General features: G+C 39.3%; 1 protein-coding gene across 1 annotated transcript; it reads right to left on the bottom strand.

Annotated features, from left to right (window-relative positions):
- Window positions 1–5,477: 5,477 nt before the first annotated feature.
- On the bottom strand, window positions 5,478–14,023 carry LOC103700820 (RING/U-box superfamily protein). The gene is made up of 8 exons (XM_026802121.4): window positions 13,795–14,023; window positions 13,468–13,694; window positions 13,279–13,381; window positions 13,078–13,137; window positions 6,415–6,641; window positions 6,242–6,311; window positions 5,855–6,146; window positions 5,478–5,771 (listed from the first exon to the last, which is right to left on the bottom strand). Exons 1-8 carry the CDS (start codon window positions 13,889–13,891, stop codon window positions 5,618–5,620), a joined length of 1,230 nt encoding a protein of 409 aa, XP_026657922.2. The 5' UTR covers window positions 13,892–14,023; the 3' UTR covers window positions 5,478–5,617.
- Between the last annotated feature and the right edge of the window lie 5,262 nt (window positions 14,024–19,285).

The following is a 19,285-nucleotide window of genomic DNA, read 5'->3' as shown; positions in this document are numbered from 1 at the left end:
ATATATGTATATGCAAATAATAACTTTATAAAAGTATTTATACCATTTTGTATTTTAAAAAGTATATATGCAAAAAAATCTTATAAAAGAAAAGTTTCCACTATCTTAGTCTAGTGGGGCGAGAATAAATACCAAGAGCTGCATCAGTGGGAAATATATAAAGTTATGGTTTCCAAGATGCTGCCTACATGCTGCTTGGGCCTAATAGAATAGTATTCCTCTAGTTTTGCAAAGGTAGCGTTTTGCTGCCTCAGGCTCTGCGAAAGATTTTATTTTCTATATATTAGGTGCATTCGTACTTGTCAAGAGTCACCCGCTCTAGCACAAAAAAAAAAAAAAAAAGAGGGTAGCGTGCTGGCATCACGACATAAATTAATAAAATTCAAAATACCCATTGATAATATTGTTGCCCAAGGTGACAACCCAAGAGGGGGGGTGAATTGGGTCTTTTAAAGACTTTTCAACTACTTCTAATCTTTTAGAGTTAATTAGGCTAAGTTGTATGGATGCTTAGTGGAATTTATAAAGTGCCAGAGTCGACTCTAAACTTCTCGGAGTCGACTTGAGGACTATTTTTTTGAATCTTTCTTTGAATTTGCTCCTCCAACTTAAATCCTTTGAACTTGAAACTTGGGCCATTAAATTGTAGCTTTCTTCTAACTTTTCTTGAGAGCTTTTGAGGTCTTCTTGTATTTTTCCAACTTGCTATGTTCCTTGCAAAATAAATTATCTTTTCTTCTTGCAACACAAACATTAGTAATTATACTTCAAGATTTTGTGATCATCAAAATCAATCTTTAACTCAATCTTTGGGTCATCAAATATTCATATTAGTAGATTTTTTTAATCATTATTTTACTTGGTTAAATATTTTTTAACTGATAAAGTTTAAAATCAACATTTAAATATATAGTTGTTAATCTTGAATCTATCACTTTGGTCGAGATTTCATACCTGTCCAAAAAATATTGGCCGCGATCTTGGAAAATCATGATCCTTTCCACACTTTTCTACTTCCCATATCCATCTAAACAAAGCAAGATCTCAATTCATTCTGATCCTGACCACGGCAACTGACATATCAAAATTTAGAAAAACATGCTCGCGGGGCATAACGTTACAAATTAGGTGTGGATGGGGTTCTTTTACTTGCACACAAGGACTGTTTGGTTGTGTACCAAGAGAGACTGGCATTGCTAGGAAATTTCCTCCTCCTTATTGAGCATTGCCGACGAAAACATGGATGATCGTGGTTTTCACAACACTAGGTATTACTTCCACTTCTCGTGAGTATCCAAGGTTTCTTATAAAAAAAATGAATTGATTATAATAAAGGATCTTGGCTTTTGGACGAGGACTTGAAGTACAACCATCTTTAATCAAGTTTACTATTTTTTTTGGTAAAAAAAAAAAAAAAGCTGAATCGCATCCTTGCATTTCTCGTCATGAACGAGACTTACCGTTCAAGCACGAATACACCCAATAAAATCAGAAAACAGCAAGTCTCGAAGTACTCTAGGTAATTCTCTCTCTCCAGCCCATAGAGCATTCGGAAGTGACAGGCCATATAAGAAGTTATCCGGTCTATGACCCTGTTAACCTCTCTAAATACATGCCTAGCTTGAACGGTCACACTGTCACTCACCATAACCTAAATATTTCACTCTCCTTCTTGAGCAAGTTACTTCCTCACATGCATACTCTTAAATGTATGGTACATACCAAGTTCTAGTAGTAGATAAATTTAATTTATAGTTATGATATTTCAACAGTAACTTTTTTTTTCCGTCTTTATACAGTTTAATTGACCTTTTAGTTTTTACTATAAAAATGCAAGCATAGGAGTGTAGACAACTAATGATTGTTGAATCAGGAGGATCTCTAGTATTTGAAACCGGTCTTGAAGCGTGAATTAACACAGTCCTTAAGCGAATTTCTCAGAATAACTAAATAAAAAGTTTTGTAGAATAAGTTGTTTTTCATCTGTGAAGGACATTGACTATTTATAACTCTGAACCAACATAACTATTGGAATAATGTCAACATAACTGCTCGTGCATTTTGTATAAAACGGATAAAAACTGTCAATCTTTGATTAATATAATATTGGCTTTTTCTCCACAAATTTTTACCAAAAAATTATTTGAACATGTATAGGATATGAATGCTTATAAAGCTATATAAAAAACTCTACACAAGTAATGTGAGACTAAAATTCCTCTCAACATTACAAACTTCTAAAAGAAAGGAGATTTCCATGATTCTCCGCATAACAAATACAAACGAAGCACATTAAGAAGGTTGGATGATGGAAGCAGGGAATCCCGATAGAGGAATCTGGAGGGAGACCGGATGATGGATAGGGGGGAGGGAACCAAATGCTCTCTCTTTTCTAAAGAGTTCATGTTAAAAAGGGGAAACAAAAAAGCCACGCGTGTTTGTGTGTGTTTAGTTTTTTTTAAGTCTTAGCCAGATGGACAGAGATTATGGTACTTTAGCCAGAAAAGCTATGACTCGTTTGGTTCGTTAAAACAGAATAAAAAAAATAATCAATAAAAAATAAAAAAAATATTTTTTATTTAATTAGAGTTTTAAAAAAATAGAAAAGTAGTATTTTCATTGGAATAACATTCTTACGTTTTATGAGAAAAAAAAATTATTGGAATTCTTTTTTTAAAAAAATATCTTTAAACATCAAAATCTATGGATAAGATTTTTTTTTTATTATGGGCATGTTAGATATTTTATACAACTTTTTCAAAAAAATAGCTGCTTAACCAAATAAAAGTCACTCTAAAATATGTCATTTTTTCATGATCAACTAAATATACCAAAATTATTTGCTTAGACAGCATATTCCTAAAAATTATTTTTTAAAAAAATAATTCTGATGAGGATTTTTTTTTTTTTAATGAACCAAATGAGAAGAAGGGTTCTTCTATCTCATGTAAAATACTGAACAGCAAATTTCTCTGTTTGGAGCCTGCCATGATCTTGGATGCCAAAACAAAAATTCCACTTTGGATTCGTAGAAATCATTTTGCTGTTCGAAGGACGTTTACTTCGATCAAAGTGATGCTTGGCAAAGCAAAGTAATGTGCTCGAGGAGAAGGAACAGCATGAAGCTTGCTAATTCGAAAGAATCAAATGAAACATCTTCCAATCCTTATGGGTCTGAGCTTATTTCATGCTACCTCCATAAGTGTAATTTTTTGAGTCTAATTAGGTTGGAATTGGGATTGGATTGGGTTAGAACTGGGAAGTTGCCAGCCCAATCTAATTAAACAACTAGATTTGTCAAAGAATATGAGAGTAATATATGATTTATTTATACTATAATGAAGTCTTTTTCTTGAAATAGCCTGCATTTCTAACTCAAAAAAATAAATTAGGCTGTATTTTGAAGGAATAATAACCTGCATCATGCAGTATCGATGCCTTTTATCATATCCACTTCCTGTTCCTGAGTCTAAATACCCCAAAACTAGTCAACCCTGATCATGCTTTGGATAATGAACAGGCTCATTCCAATATAGTAGACATTGTCACATCAAAGCATCATGAGTATATATTATCCATGCATGAGGTGAAAGCAAATGGGCTCCAGGCATAAGCACTTGGATATAGATCATATGAACCGAATACTAATATCTTTCAAGTACATGTGGGATGGAATTAGGTTGTTTTGGATCCGATCTTTGCCTATCTAACCTAAATGTTGGAGAGTATGTCAAACTTTTATAGGATTAAGATATGATTTGTTTATATTAGAATTTAGAAATAACTCGATGTCCATGTATGCCCAAACAAAGTTTTTTGAGGGAAACATACACAAAGTTTGTCATCAGACTTACATATATGGTAGGAGAAAAATCTAGAATCTTGTCCAAGATAATTGAGGGCACCAAACCATTGGGCTAAGCTCAGCCTGCATGTGTTGTCACTTGATTGATCATCGAAAAGCTATATGTATACATGATATGGTTGGTATTTGCACTACAATAAAAGAGATTATTAGTGACAAAAAATTTGATGGCAAAAAAAAATTTCATTTGAAAAAAGTATAACTTTGGTGAACTTTCATCATGCTTGTCTCCGCAAGTGTAATTTCTTGAGTTTAATTGGGTTGGAACTTGAAAGTTGCCAGCCCAATCTAATTAGACAACCAAATTTGTCAAAGTAGATGAGAGTAATATATGATTTATTTGTACTACTATAAAATCTCAACTCAATGTCCACATGTACATACAATCTCTCGATAGTCCTTCCTCCTTTTCTTTCATCTTCTTAAAATAGCCTGCATTTTTAACTCAAAAAAATAAATTAGCTTGCATTTTCTTTTTTGGAGGAATAATAGCCTGCATCATCATGTAGTATCGATATCTTTTTATCATATCCATCTCCTGTTCCCGAGTCTAAATATCACCAAACTAGTCAACTCTGATCATACTTTAGATAATGGATAGAGTCATCATTTCAATATAGTTGACATTGCCGCATCAAATCTTGTCACGAGCATATCTTATCGTATCCATACATGTGGTTAAAGCATATAGGCTAGCCTCCACTCCTCTGTTTTCTTAAAGTTAATTTCGATAGATGCGTACTGAATGGCAGTAGGAGGAGAGGTGCCGGCTTTATCATAAGAGGTCTGGATTCCAGGCTAAAGTTGCACTGCTTGAGAGCGATTCAACAACGGTTATTGACTGGATCTAGCAGAGTATGGATGGTGTGAGTGACTTCCACCTGCTGCTAAGAGATATTCGGACTATGGTCTGTAGCAGAATGACCTTTCTGACAAAGCATGTGTACAAAGAGGCTAATGAGGCAGCGGATTGGGTGGCCTCGTATATGGCCAACTACTTTGGAGATGCTCTTTGGATTGAGGAGAGAGAGTTGCCCAGTGCGTTTTGGAATCTGTTATTTTTTATTTTTTTTTGGCTGTATCCATATACATCCATTTCACAAAAAAAAAAAGGAAAAAAAAAAGCGTATAGGCTTGAGGCACAAACACTTGGATATAGATTATACGAACCAAATACTAGCATCTTTGAGGTCCATGTGGGATGGGATTGGATTGTTTTGGATCGGATCGTTGCCAACCTGACTTAAATGCTCGAGAGTATATCAAACTTTTATAAGGTTAAGATATGATTTGTTTATATTATAATTTAGAAATAACTCTATGTCCATGTACACACAAACACAGTTTTTTTGGGGGAAGCATGCACAAAGTTTGCAATATAAGCATTCCATCTGTATCAAACTTTGTCCAAGATAACTGAGGGCACCAAACCATTGGGCTGAGCCTGACCTATATGTCTTGTCACTTGATTGATCATCAAAAAGCTCTACATACATGGCATGGTTGATATTTATTTTTGAGATGCAATATAAATTGTAAATTACGAGCCTTTCTCCTCAAAATAAACTTCTTTTACTTTCTATGAGTGATGGATATCTGAAATGCAAATAACTTCTGCCATCTTCAAAGTGAAGATCTTTTTTCCTTTACTGCGGAAGATGGGAAAATTCAGTTGGAAAAATGATCCAGGCCGAACGCTTGGGAAACATTTCCAAGACTCAAACAACGAATCTCCCCAAGAGAAATGAGGGGTTATACCCTCAGGATATTGTTTGGTTCACAATTAAGATTTTCCTCCTCCTTCGCCATTGCACTTTGTGGATCATCTCTGGAACTAAACAATCTTCTTAATTTATGAATGAGCCTTCTACAGATTGGACACACCTTGTTTTCGTCCTCCATTATCCTGGAAAACCAACACAAGAAAAGAAGATTGAAATACTCGTTTGTATTATATTTCACCAACTACGTACTCATATGATCTCTTACCTCTTTGCGCACGTATAACAAGTAGCACTATGCCCACAAGGAGTAAAGAAACAATTGCGCCTTTCGTCATAACAAATCACACATATCTTTCCATCATACAAGTCTTCCGAAGAGGAAGACGAACTCGATTCAGGCTCCTCTTCATTTGTTCCATAAGTGCAAGGCATCTCCTTTCTTGGTAGTATTGGATCGGTCTCTGTCGCCTCTGTTTGCACTTGCACTTGTAACGTTTGCTCAGAATCACAAGTTCCGAGATATTTCAAAACCATATACACAATAACCACGATAAACCCTGCAAGATCATAGGAAACAACAAATCAAAGAAGGTGGTAGATTCGTTGATACTTAATACAAAAGAATGGCTGAAAGTTTGGAGATGGGAGCTACCTGTGATCACTAAATATGAGACCAGCCGTGCTACAAAAGAAAGTTCGACTTCCCAAACCGTGATAAGTACCTAAAGAAGACGACGACGACTACATTAGAGTTCCTTCCTTATGACAGAGCTGTTGATAAAATCTTATTATTTGGTGTTGATGGTGAGATGGTATGAATCTTACATCAGTATTTGGTGTTGTTAACACGTAGTAGCAAGTGCTTGGAAGGTGGAGCTCAAGCTTGCACAAACCATCGGTTGTGGAACATATGTTGCTTGCTCGACTGATATCGTATATCTTTGATGTAACATTAACCTTCATGATTAACACCATTGTTCGAGGAGATAAATTCACGACACCGAAATAATAACTATCATCTTCAGCAATGGTGTACTCTGCTTCTCTATTGCCTGATCATTCAGAAAGAGGAAGCTTATTACTAGTAAGCGGTAATTATACTCTCATACCGGTTGCCAATTAAATGTAGTATTGGTTTTTGGAGTCGGGTCAACCCGATCCATTTTATTTGAAGGGAAACAATCATTCAATGATACATGTTGGATATCTCATAACTGCCAACGTACAAAGAAAAACCAAAAAGCAGAGTGATCTTTTTCTATATTTTTCTAACAAAAAAAGATTCTTGAGTTGTGATCAACCAGTATTTTTCGATACTGTAATTATGCTTATGACTTATGATTCGACTGAAAATTGGTGATAAAATTCGATCTACAACAAGTAAGTTTATTTCGATCTGTTTTGATTATGATAAATTTTCTACATGTAGTATCAACTTTATTGGAAGCATCAAGAAATGCAAGCAAGGTGGGTTGGTCCATTGGATCGACAAAGTGTGATGATACCTGGGCCGTGGCCTCGTGCCCTCTCTTTCTCTTTGCCGTGACCCAACTCCACCCTCGATCCGCTTTCTTGTACGCCTTAGTCCTCTCCCGCAAGCACACCGCCCCTTCCGTTCTCCCTCTTACCCTCCTGGCCTCCTTCTTCCTTCCTCTTCTCATCTCTCCGTCCTCCTTCTCCCCCACCGTCTCCTCTTCATCTCCCTCTATTTCTTTCTCCACTTATCTCCGCCCTCCTTAGCAGGCAAAGAGATCTTTTCTTATCCATGCTTCCCTCATTCTCTCTCTCTGAGTTAGCCTCCAGAAGGATCTTTACTGTACCAACTCTCATCCTCTCACAGGAAACAGAAAAAGGTTAGTGGCCCAATTCCCCGCTATAGTGATAATTAGTGAAAACACTATGATTTTAGAATTTTAGAATTTTTTTAAAAAAAATTAAAATTTTTGAGAACCCTATCACAATGGGTAGTCGCCCAATTCCCTGTTATAGTGATAATTACTGTAAACATTATGATTTTAGAATTTTTGAAAATTTTAGAAAGAAATTTAAAATTTTTGGGAACTTTTAGAAATTAATTTTAAAATATTAACGTGTCATTGATTCGGTATATGTATGTGATTTTGGATTATTAGGTCCTGAGGAACTCAAGAGAGGTGCTTAGAATATTGCCTGGTGGTTGACATTTACGAGATAAGTAGCATATGCACTTTATATTAATTAATTAGAATTAATTAAAAATTATCTTATCATTCAAAATAGTACCAATGATTAGGATTAATTCAAATTTAACTGTGTATGAAATCTCTATAAATATGGATAATTAATTGGTGATTTTGGTTTTGTTAACTAAATTGGATGATGATATCTATTATGATTAGATCAAGCATGTAACATCATGAATGTTGCATATTTGATTGTACACTTCAAAGTAGTTTCATAAAAGAAAATAAATGCTTGAATATATATAAGTGTGTGTATCATCTGACTCTCAACCATCCTGTGTATGAGTTTGGACTTTGATTGTATGATGATCCCTATGGGGATGATTGTGATGATACCTTGCCATAAGGATATAGTGTGGCAATCTCGCCACGGGATGATCCTAGTAATCTCTACCATGGAGGACATCGTGGTGACCCCACCACGGAGGTAATTGTGATGATACATGAGCCATAGGGGTATAAATGTGCCGCAGTCAGGGGTATGGAGCTAAAAGGATTAGATACCTAGGTTCAAGTATACAAATATGATTATGATTATGATATTGGACTTGTATTAGACTCTATTGTGATGTATTGATTCTTTTTGTCAATATTATTGAAAAGATGACATGTAATTTTGGTATGTGGGTATCGTTGATAATAAATATTATAAATATTACTTGTAAAGATGTATCATATCTTATGTGATTTAATTAAATTGCATTATTAATATGGCTTGAACTAGTTTTATAAAGTATACTTGTTACTTAATAAATTGTGAAGCTCATAATCTTCATGTATTTTTTTTCAGATCGAAGGTCTAGAGACTAGATTGATATCAGCATTTTGGAAAAATATTAGAGGTAAGGCGGTTCTTGCATATAGTAAAACTAGTTTGATCAGTATATATATATTATAATATTTTTTGGATGATGTATAAATAACTTAAACATTAGAAGTTTTGGCTTGTAAAATTTAGAAGAAAAAACTCTGTGGTATAACTTATGGTGGTTGTTGCTGGAAATTGGACCCGGGGGTGACCGTGGACCGAGGAAGAGGAGCTCCGGCTATGGTGGTGCGGTGGCGGACGGCTATCTCCGGTGGACCTGCAAGAAGCCTGTGGCCGGAGGTTCTGGCACAGGCCTTCTGATGCTTAAGTCAGAGAGGGGCTTTTAATAGAGAGAAGTAATGGAGAGAAGCAGAGTATGGATGTATTTTCGGCCGGGGAGGAAGAAGAGGTCCCCTGCCTAGAGCTTTCCTCCCTTTTTATAGGAGAGTGTGTAGCGGTTACCTGTGATCGGGCATAATTGCGCGAATCAATGAGTTACTGTGAGGACCCGTGCGGGCGTGTGTTTAGTCCCACATCGGTTATTCACTGGGTAGATCTTGGATACTTATACAGGATCAAGGAACCCAAATAATAACTTCCGGCTAGCCATTTTGGGTGAGGCCTGGGTTGTTACAAATGGTATCAGAGCGGACCCGGCCCATAACCTATGTGGACTAGGAAACACTGCAGCACGGATCCATTGGGGCTGACCACGGACCAATCGTGGTATTTGTGATTAGATTTGAAAAGATATGAACCCTTAGCCTGACGAGGACGTCAGGGCTTGAACGGGGGGAGTATGTGAGGACCCGTGCGGGCGTGTGTTTAGTCCCACATCGGTTATTCGTTGGGTAGATCTTGGGTACTTATACAGGATCAAGGAACCCAAATAATAACTTTCGGCTAGCCATTTTGGGTAAGATCCTGGGTTGTTATAGTTACCATAAACAACCCGAGATTTCGGGCTAGCTGGCGATCTGTTGAGATCGTGTGTATTCAAATGTTGACAGCTGTTGAGGCGGAGATCGCGGGATTTGATCCTAGAGAGGGAGGGCTTGATTTTCGGTGTAGTGGGGAGGTCCCTTTGATTGGGTCTTTCTTGGCCTTGAGCTCGATCGGGCTCAACTCTGCTGAGACCATGCCTGCCAAGGTCATGCCGAGATTGAGGTCGTGAGCTCTGTGATTGTCGATGCCGAGGCCGAGCGCTCTGAGGTTGGGTGCTTTAAGGTCTCCTCGCTCAGGAGGTCATTCAGAAGGATATCCCCCTTTAGACACCGAAGAGCTTGAAGAATTTTTTGCTCGCCCTCAGTTAGTTCAGGAGCTCTATTATTGGCCTTGATAATCAGCTGGCCCCACGTCGGGTTGAACCCCCATAGAAGCTCGGAGGAAAGGAAGAAGAATTTTTCCTTCCACCCACGAATGGAAGAAGGAGCACCTCGGAAGAGTGGTCTACCTCCCCGAAGGGCAAAGTACAATCACCCTCCATCTGCGGGGTTAGACTTTAACATGTAACACCCGCGAAAGACATTGACCGAAGTCGGTATGCCGTGAGCAAGGTAGAGGGATAGGAAACCCATTATTACCCTCGACGAGTTCGAAGCGAACTGCGCTGGGACGAGACGATACGTTTCCAGGAGTTCGTTCACAAACCCGTACAGGGGGCACCTCAAGCTGGCCCAAAGGGTGTCCACGTACGCTCCGACCCGATCTGGAGGAGGCCTCGTGACTCTATCCCACACCCCTGCGAACTCAAGGGTGAACCCGCGTGGAAATGGAAATTGGGTTCGAAGCGCATCCAATTCTGCCAAGGTCAGGGTCGACCCGACCCCGTCCGGGCTATGGCTCACCTCCGGCCCGACCTCCTTCTCAAGAGAAGAAGCCCCAGTAGGAGATGAGGCACCGCCAGACATCCTCTCCACTCACAAATGAAGAAGAAGGAAAAGAAAATCGAGGAAGAAAAAGAAGAAAAGAGAACCTACTGTGGTCCCCGTCGAAAGCGTCAGTGACTAGAAATGGAAGGGAAAAACCTCCAGAAAATACTCAGAGGCACCTCCGGAAAATGTGAACAACAACAAAAAAGAAGCAAAATGAAGAAGGTGAAAGAGGAAGAAGGCAAAAACTACGACGGCCAAATAAAGGTTTTTAGGGCCAGGTCAGGGTTTACATAGACACTCCCGACGGTTCAGATCAATAAGGCCAAGCCGCGCCTCCTATCCAGATCGCGCCACGTGCCAACCTCAGAAACCGAAATAGCGTATCAACATCAGATGGTCGCTTTAAAAATAGAATCGAAGCGGCGTCTCGTCGAATACTGAAGCCTCATCATGAACCCACGACTCGAAACTGCCTCGATAAACAAAAAACAACTACCTCATACTCTCATTGAAGATGCCCCCAAAGCGCTCAAAATGGCGGAACAATTTAAAGCCGCCTGACCTTGCCGGCATGACAGAAATAGCTACTTCCTTCGTCCGAGCTCGTGAACGGCTCGAACTCGAAAGCCGGAAAGTAGTGTTGGGGGAAAAATGGATCACTCAAAGCACGTAGTCAAATCGCCGGCACTTGATGACGAACGTGACGACAGCAAGCATACTCTCAGAGCACCCAACCTCAAAGCGCTCGGCCTCGGCAACGACAACCACATAGCTCACGACCTCGATCTCGGCATGACCTTGGCAGGCATGGTCTCAGCAGAGTTGAGCCCGATCGACCTCAAGGCCAAGAAAGACCCAGTCAAAGTGACCTCCCCACTACACCGAAAATGAAGCCCTCCATCTCTAGAATCAAATCTTGCGATCTCCGCCTCAACGACTGTCAACATTTGAATGCACACAATCTCAACGGATCGTCGGTTAGCCCAAAATCTCGGATCATTTATGGTAACTCATTGATTCGCGCAATCACGCCCGATCACAGGTAACCGCTACACCCCCTCCTATAAAAAGAGGAGAAAGCTCTAGGCAGGGGACCTCTTCTTCCTCCCCGGCCGAAAATACATCCATACTCTGTTTCTCTCCATTACTTCTCTCCATTAAAAGCCCCTCTTTGACTTAAGTATCGGAGGGCCTGTGCCGGATGCCCCAGCCACAGGCTTCTTGCAGGTCCGCCGGAGACAGCCGTCCACCGCCGCACCACCATAGCCGGAGCTCCTCTTCCTCGATCCGCGGTCACCCCCGGGTCCAATTTCTAGCAACAGTAGTGTTTATAATATATGTGATATCTTGAATTAATAGTTTAGTTATTCTGATATACACTTTCTCCTATATATAAATTATATAATTTTCAAGTTATATCGAATTCATTGATAGGTAGCAAGCATGTCTTGCACGCTTATAAGGGCAGACCTATGAATATATGACGGTTGTCAATTTGTCATGCCCTCGAATTATGATTCTAGGATTAAGGGTGTGACACAAAATGTATAAAAGCCAGTCTAGTTTAGGTGTTCTCATTTCTACTTGCTCTAAAAAGAGTTTGATTTGCATACAGTCCCTAATATCCTATAGATCCATCGTGAATTGCTGATGTGTAACTATTGTGACAAATTTATGGAAGTTATTGCAGCAGGTTATTTTTATTTTTCTTTTTTTCCTAAAGAAAGTATAATCTAGGGGCACAGAGAGCTATTTCAGATAAACGAAGCAAACATTACTCAAGTTAAATATTTAGGAAACACCTTATATCTTTAAACCTCAAAACCTCTACAAATATGGTGAAGGATGCCACAAATGGTTTATGTCCTAAATGTCTTATCATTTTTGCATAGAACCTCCCAGCAAACTTCTAAATTTAGATTCACACTTTCTATAAAAGTAGAAATGCAAAGTAACCAACTACCAGATGATCAGGTATTTCCCACGAATTTGTTGAAAATGTCAAGATATGAGGGGATTAATTGTATAGAAGTTTTAATTTTCTTATGATGGTTTATGCAGTTATGCTATATAAAAATTCTAAACTTCAACAAAACCAGCATTAGCTAGTTCAAACAACATAGACAATTACTCGGAAAGGAGGAAGAGAAGAAGTAAGGAAAAAGGGTGGAGGAAGGAAGAGAAGAAGAAAGAAGCAGGTAGATAGATAGATAGACAGATAGATACAAGATAGACCTATGTGATCTCAAGATCTCATTAATTTTGTCGACACGTTAAGGAGCTCTTCTTCATAGTGTTTTTCTACAAATAATCATGAAACATAATTCTTTCTGCAACTGGTTTTATGAAAAATGGGAAGACTTGTTTTTCATAAAATTTAATTCTCTAAGTGCTATGACTTGTCAATTTGGGCAAAACGAGAACAACCGAACAGCTATAAACTAATAAATATGCTCCTAATCAGTCGCTGTACTCTTTTATTATTTGTCTATATCGAGATGGCTCTACTTAGTGAAAAGAATATATATCTAGCTAAACCCCCAAAACAAAAGAAAAAGAGAGTTACAAAAAAAAAACTACTCACCTTCAGCAGCAACGTGGGAGCCTGGGTAGTATCTCTGCAACTCCTTCAAGTTCTGTTCTCCTATAAAGAAACACAAGCACAAGAACGAGTGCAATATTTTTTATTTAGGCAAAAAAAGAAAGATCAATAAGCACTCATACTAAATTACCGAGCTCTTGCGCCAATTAGAGTCAACTAAGAACCATACCACGAAGCACTTACCCTTGATCAGAACCACAAGCATGTCTTCATGGCTTCCACCACCATGGGTCACCTCCCATGCCATCCAAATCCTGGACCCTTTGTTCAACCACATGGAGAATCCCTACAAACCACAACAAATTCCTACTCGCTAAGACCAGCACCAGTCGACTCAGTCATGAGGAAAAAAAATGAAAACAGAGATCGTACCTGGCGATCATAAGAGTCGACAAACAAATGATTCGACACAGTCCAGTTGGTTTCCAAGCTAAGCTCTGGTCTCTCCTTGAACCCATAAAGCAGTATCCCTTGGCTAGCTTTATCCTTCACCTGAACTTGCTCTACAAAAAGCGAGCTGGTCTTCATCATTCGCGACGAGTTTGGTCCCAAAACAAGCTGGTGTTTGCCGTAGTAACCATAACGGAGGCCCATAGCCACTGTACCTCAAAGTTTAGAGAAGAAGAGAAGGGAAGCAATGAGAAAGAAAGTGTGTTTGAGAGTGATCGAATGAAAAAGGAGAGGATAAGAGTTACATGCCCCATATCCAAACAAGAAGAAGGAGAAGGGCTTGAGCGCACTTGCGCTGGCCTTGGTGAGGAGGTAAGTGGTGATGGTAGGGGGGATAGCGCGGCATCGGAGGTGCTCGAGGTTGCTTGCTGGTTGGAAAGGAGTGGTGGCGGAGAGAATGGAGAGCTGAAGGGGTGTGAGAAGAGATGCAGAGGAGATTGAGCCACTGGTCTTTCAAATGGAAGTAAGAAGAGAGTTCGTTGGACCGGTAGGCATGTTCCAACTAACATTCCTGGTGTGCAATAGTAGTGGCAGGGAAAGCTTTCCATGGGGAAAGTGAAGAGGCCATTTGTGGTTTCAACGGTCCTGTCAATTGAGACCGATCATTCCCCTTTGGTAGAGTAGTCTTGGGGGACTGGAGACAACTTGGAGCAACCAAATCAAAAAATGCTTACTATGCGCAAAAAAAAAAAAAAATATGGCATAAAGCTGATAAAAATTTTGGTACAAATCATGCTGGGTTGGAAAAACATCTCTAGAAATTCGAGGGCCTTTTGGAACTATACCTCTTTTAAACTAAGCAATGGTGACAAGATGATTGGATATTCTATTCCTCTCACCTTGCTCAATGATGATTTCTAAAAACTTGTTATAAAATGCAACGCTCCGGTAGCCTCATATTGGAGCTAGAGGAACTAGAGGTGGTGTATTGTGTTGAGAAAATTTGGCTCGAAACTCGAAACGACTGCAGTTGAATTTCGGCTTATGTTTGCTTGAAAAGTCTTTGCCAGATTAATGGAGTCGACCTCTAGCATCTGTAAGTCGGCTCATGTGAAGCTTGAGTCGACCCTAGGGATGAAAAGGTCGATTCGCTACGTGCCACAGTGAGAAACAGAGAGCTGCAAAGTTCTGAGGTTGCAGGAGTCGACCTCACGCTTGGTCGAGTCGACTCTAGGTTTCCTGGAGTCTACCCCTAGACTGAGGGAGCCGACTCCCTCAGTGCCATAAAGAAAGATAGAGAGGTGTTTTTCGGATTGCCTGCAGGAGTCGACTCAAGCCCTGTAGGAGTCGATTTGAGGTTTGCTCGAGTCGACTTTAAGATTGAAAGAGTCGATTCTCTCAAGAAGACAGAGCGTAACATTTCTCGCTGCAGATTTTTGAGCTGACCCGAGGATTTTCGAGTTGACTCGAACTTATCACGAGTCGACCTCTGATCACGGGATTGATTGAAACATATGGCAAGATGGGCTTTTGACTTAGGGTTTCATAGGGAAGTTTCTTTATGTGTTGGAAACGTATAAATAGGGTCTTTTGTGAACCCTATGTGTTTTTTTTTTTGATCCCTCTTGTAAATTTTATAAGTGTTTGATCTCTCTTGTAAATCCTAGTTGTGCAATCTCCAACGGAGAAGAGAGATCATTGTAACTCTTGCTGAATATATTGAATCTGTATATGTGGCCTCCGTGGACGTAAAATTGCTGTTTTTGTGATTGTTTGATTTTATTTCTACTACTTCTTCTCGATTCATCTTTTCGCATTGAACTATTTGGGCCATTGTTTTTCGGTGAATCAAAGCACCACGTTGGTCTTCTTCGAACCCTTGAGCCAATCCGGCCTTCCAGACTAGTAGATGTGTCTATGTGGAAACTCACAAGTAATGGTAACCGTACTATCGGTACCTTCAGTAAATTTATTAATTGTGATGGTGATCTTTGGCCTTACCACACAGTCATATGGAAAGCAGCAGTCCCTGAGAAAATTGATGTCTTTGTGTGGTTTGCATTAAAAAATAGGTTGCATATAGGAGAGGTTTTGGCAAAAAAAAAAAAAAAACGTGGGGGCTCATTATTCCGGAGTAACAATGAATCCACGTTCCATCTTCTTGTCGAATGTGCTTTTGCTAAAAGTCTATGGGTTTCCTTTGACCTTAACATTACATGCTAGCCCAGAGATATTTGGAATCTTTGGATGATTTGGCGGCAGAAGAAAATTAAGAGAGAACTGCAAAAAGGATGCGATCAGCCCAGTATTGTGAGTACTCGTGCGAGCATGTATTTAGTCTCACATCTGTTGTATTTATATAGGATTAAGAAACCTAAATAATATATTCCGGCTAGCCATTTTGAGTGAGGTTCTGGGTTGTTACAAATAGTATCAGAGTGGACCCGGGCCATAACCTATGTGGATTAGGGGACATTGCAACATGGATCCATTAAGGCCGACTACGGGCCGATCGTAGTGCTTGTAATTAGACTTGAATGGATTTAAACCTTTTTGCCTGGCGAGTACGTCAGGACTTAAATGGTGAGAGTATGTAAGTACTCGTGCATACGTGTGTTTAGTCTTATATCAGTTATACTTATATAGAATCAAAGAATCTAAATAATATCTTTTGACTAGCTATTTTCGGTAAGGTTTACTGAGTATATAAATATGTTGGCACATTGGGTTGGAATGGAATACACAAGTTTTTCTATAGAAGAAAGGGCCCAATCTGTTCGACACTCCACAAGGCTCTGAATTTTTTTGTACTCTTGGGGAAATTTGTGGAGCCAAAAAGCCAGAAAGTCTCATAAAAAGCTTCTCAGAATTTTCAGTCCTCTGCTACGAATCCACAACTCATAATCATCCTTGTATCATTTCTTGTCTAGCTGAGGCAATATATTGTAACTAGCTCTGTAATCTTATATATAGATTCTCATTAGTAAAGCCGGGGGAAGCGCTTTGCTTCCTCCATTTCCAGTCAAAAAAAGAAATAGTAGTAAAAGGGAATGCAAGGTATCCTCTCGTTTATATGTGCTAGGACTGTTGCTTTATATCACAGGCACGGACAGAACTATGTTACAATGTGTTAATGTTGGGTATGAGGGGATCAGATGGGCCAGCTTGGTTTTGTAAGGGAACCCAAGAGACTAATATTTTGGGTATGGCCTTGCCTCTTTTACTAAATCGAATGATTCGTTGCACCAAAAGGACTAACTGTCACAATAACGTGACAAGTATAGAGAAAAATATTATGCATGGTTAATTATTTTGCTTGTTGAAACCAAGCTATGCTAGGCTCAATTATTTATCAAGCCACCTTTGGAGCTCAGGACTATTAGGACCTAATAGAAGCAAAGATGGGAGCCAAAATGCAATGAGTCTCTTTCACAATCTTTCACATAACTGTGTCCCACCGGGACTCAATATAAAGTGCTAATCTTGTCAATACTAGAGATACAGGCAAACAAGAAAACAAGCAGGTGTTGAGTTCCCATCTGGTTGGAATAACTCTGGAATGAAAATTTTTGTCCACAAAATGAAGTAGTAGATGTGAATATTATTTGTCCTTAGTCCAGAAATAAAGTTTATCAACTTGCCTATAAATATTTATTTTAGGAATAATATGTTCAATTGGAAGAAACACCCTGAAGGTTTTAGTAAGATTCATTACAGCCCAACAGTGCTGAAGAGTAGGCAAGCTCATTACAGACTCAGCTCAAACGAGGATTATGCTGTCTTGCACTAAAGACACCGCAGGCTTCTGAGGTAATTGGGCTATTACCTTGTTTGGATTCTCGGACAGCTTTTAAGTGACATAAATCCATACATGGCTTAAAAAAAAACAGAGAGATTTTGAGGAGAAGTTGAGAGATGGAAAGAGAGATTTTTACTCAGATTTCTAAAGCCTTTGCTTAGCCTAGCATTTCTGTCAGCAATATTGACGATAAATACACGAGGCTTCAATAGACATCGAAGATGAAAAAAACAACATGACCATGGAAGTTCGAATATTGGAGAGGAAGAACTGATTTAATGAGATGTATTAGTTTTATTGTACATTATGCATTTGTGGTAATTCCATAGTTAAGATGGTTCTGTATAAATATTGACTGCTATTCCACTCCCTTATTGAGTTTGGCATCACAGGGTTCGAAGTAACAAAAAACACAGAAAGAGACGCAAAGTAACTAAAATAAGAGAAAAGGTGGCAGGTTGCATAGTATATCCCATGTTTGGCAGAAGTAACTAAAATAAGAGAAAAGGTGGCAGGTTGCATAGTATATCCCATGTTTTGGCAGTTTTGCAGAAGCAATGCTTCAGAAAATTTGTCTCCTAGGTGTTACGTGGTTATCATGCAACCAATCGAACTCATTATAAGCAACAATGCATCATATGCTTGTGTGTTATGCTGTCTAACCTGACACAGATATCCATGCATTATGGCCTTCACTGCAAAAATTTTGATTGAGCCATGATAACAAGGATCACTACTATTCTACTCCCAATAGGTAAAAGAAGCTACAGATTCTAGTGGCAGTTATGTTTATGCACATAAATTCACATATCACTTGGAAGTCCCTTGGCTTCTTAATTCATACTCTACTGTGCCAAAAAAAAAAAATACCCCTCCAAAATTAGATGTGATGCACACATTGCAAGAGAAAGTGATGGAGGAAAACACCAGGACATCTTAAAATGTCTGGAAGTGCGATATAATCCATAAACCATAATAAGCAACCCCACCACCTAGGTTTGGTATTGTCAGTTATTCTGAATAAGCCATTCCTATATATTAAGGGCCACATCTGTTAGTGCAAGGCGTTATGAATACTTCCTTCCAACTTCCAATCATAATGTAAAGGTCTTTTCCTCCTGTTTAGAATGCATTAAAGCATAACCCTCACCTGAGACCTCCTTGGATCTTTGCTTCACATGTCATACCATATCTCAGATAGTTCTCCAGGAATTTGTCCTCAATTAGAAGACCTCCTATACCTCCCGCAAGATCCATCTTATCCTCCTCGTTTTACCATGCACCCACTCCGTATTCTCTTCTATACAATGTAAGAACCCATGTTTTTTTTTCTTTTTCTTTTTCTTTTTCTTTTTTTAAGTTGGGCCTGGACCGGCCTGGATTGACCTAGGCGGGACATGAGGCCACACGCGTGTGCATGACACATGCTGGTGGAGAAGAAGAAGACTCTGTTCCTCCCCGACACCGGCAGACTTTGGGAGTCCTGAGGCAAGTAAACCTGGGTCTAAACCCTCGGATCTCATCTATAAAAGAGTAATAACTGCCGATTACTAAGCCTTTCGCTGCAAATTTCCTTGTGTTGCTGCCACAGAAGATCGTCTGATCACCCTGTCGGCAAGCTCTTCTTCTTCTTTTCTTTTTTTTGGTCTTCTAGCCACGGCCGCCGCTTGATTTGGGTCGGTGAGCTGCCAGATGGCATGAAACAAGGTATTCCCTGTTTTTTTCTTCTCTCTTTGTTTTTATCACAGTCCAATACCTCATCCAAAATGGCTAGCCGAAATGTATTATTTGAGTTCCTTGATCCTGTATTATTTGGGTTCCTAGCATACTCTTCATATTTAAGTCTTGACGTTCTCGATAGGATGAGGGTTCAAATCTATTTAAATCTAATCATAAGTACTACGATCGACTCGAAACGGATCGATCTGTCGGATCCTCACAGTTTTTGCTAACCGTCGCAGGCCACCGTCGCCCCTTGACCATCACTTGGCCCCATGATGA

The sequence above is a fragment of the Phoenix dactylifera genome, chromosome 1, assembly GCF_051530095.1.
Source record: "Phoenix dactylifera cultivar Ajwa chromosome 1, Ajwa_hap1_PhDact_Kaust_v1.1, whole genome shotgun sequence".
NCBI lineage: Eukaryota > Viridiplantae > Streptophyta > Magnoliopsida > Arecales > Arecaceae > Phoenix > Phoenix dactylifera.
This window is presented reverse-complemented; position numbering and strand designations above follow the sequence as displayed.

Excerpts from the sequence above, each read along its gene's own strand:
- LOC103700820 (XM_026802121.4), bottom strand. The coding sequence starts at position 13,891 with ATGCCGCGCTATCCCCCCTACCATCACCACTTACCTCCTCACCAAGGC. Across the intron at positions 13,382-13,467 it reads TCGACTCTTATGATCGCCAG|GGATTCTCCATGTGGTTGAA; the intron begins GTACGATCTCTG and ends TGTGGTTTGTAG. Across the intron at positions 13,138-13,278 it reads GCTTGTGGTTCTGATCAAGG|GAGAACAGAACTTGAAGGAG; the intron begins GTAAGTGCTTCG and ends GTTTCTTTATAG.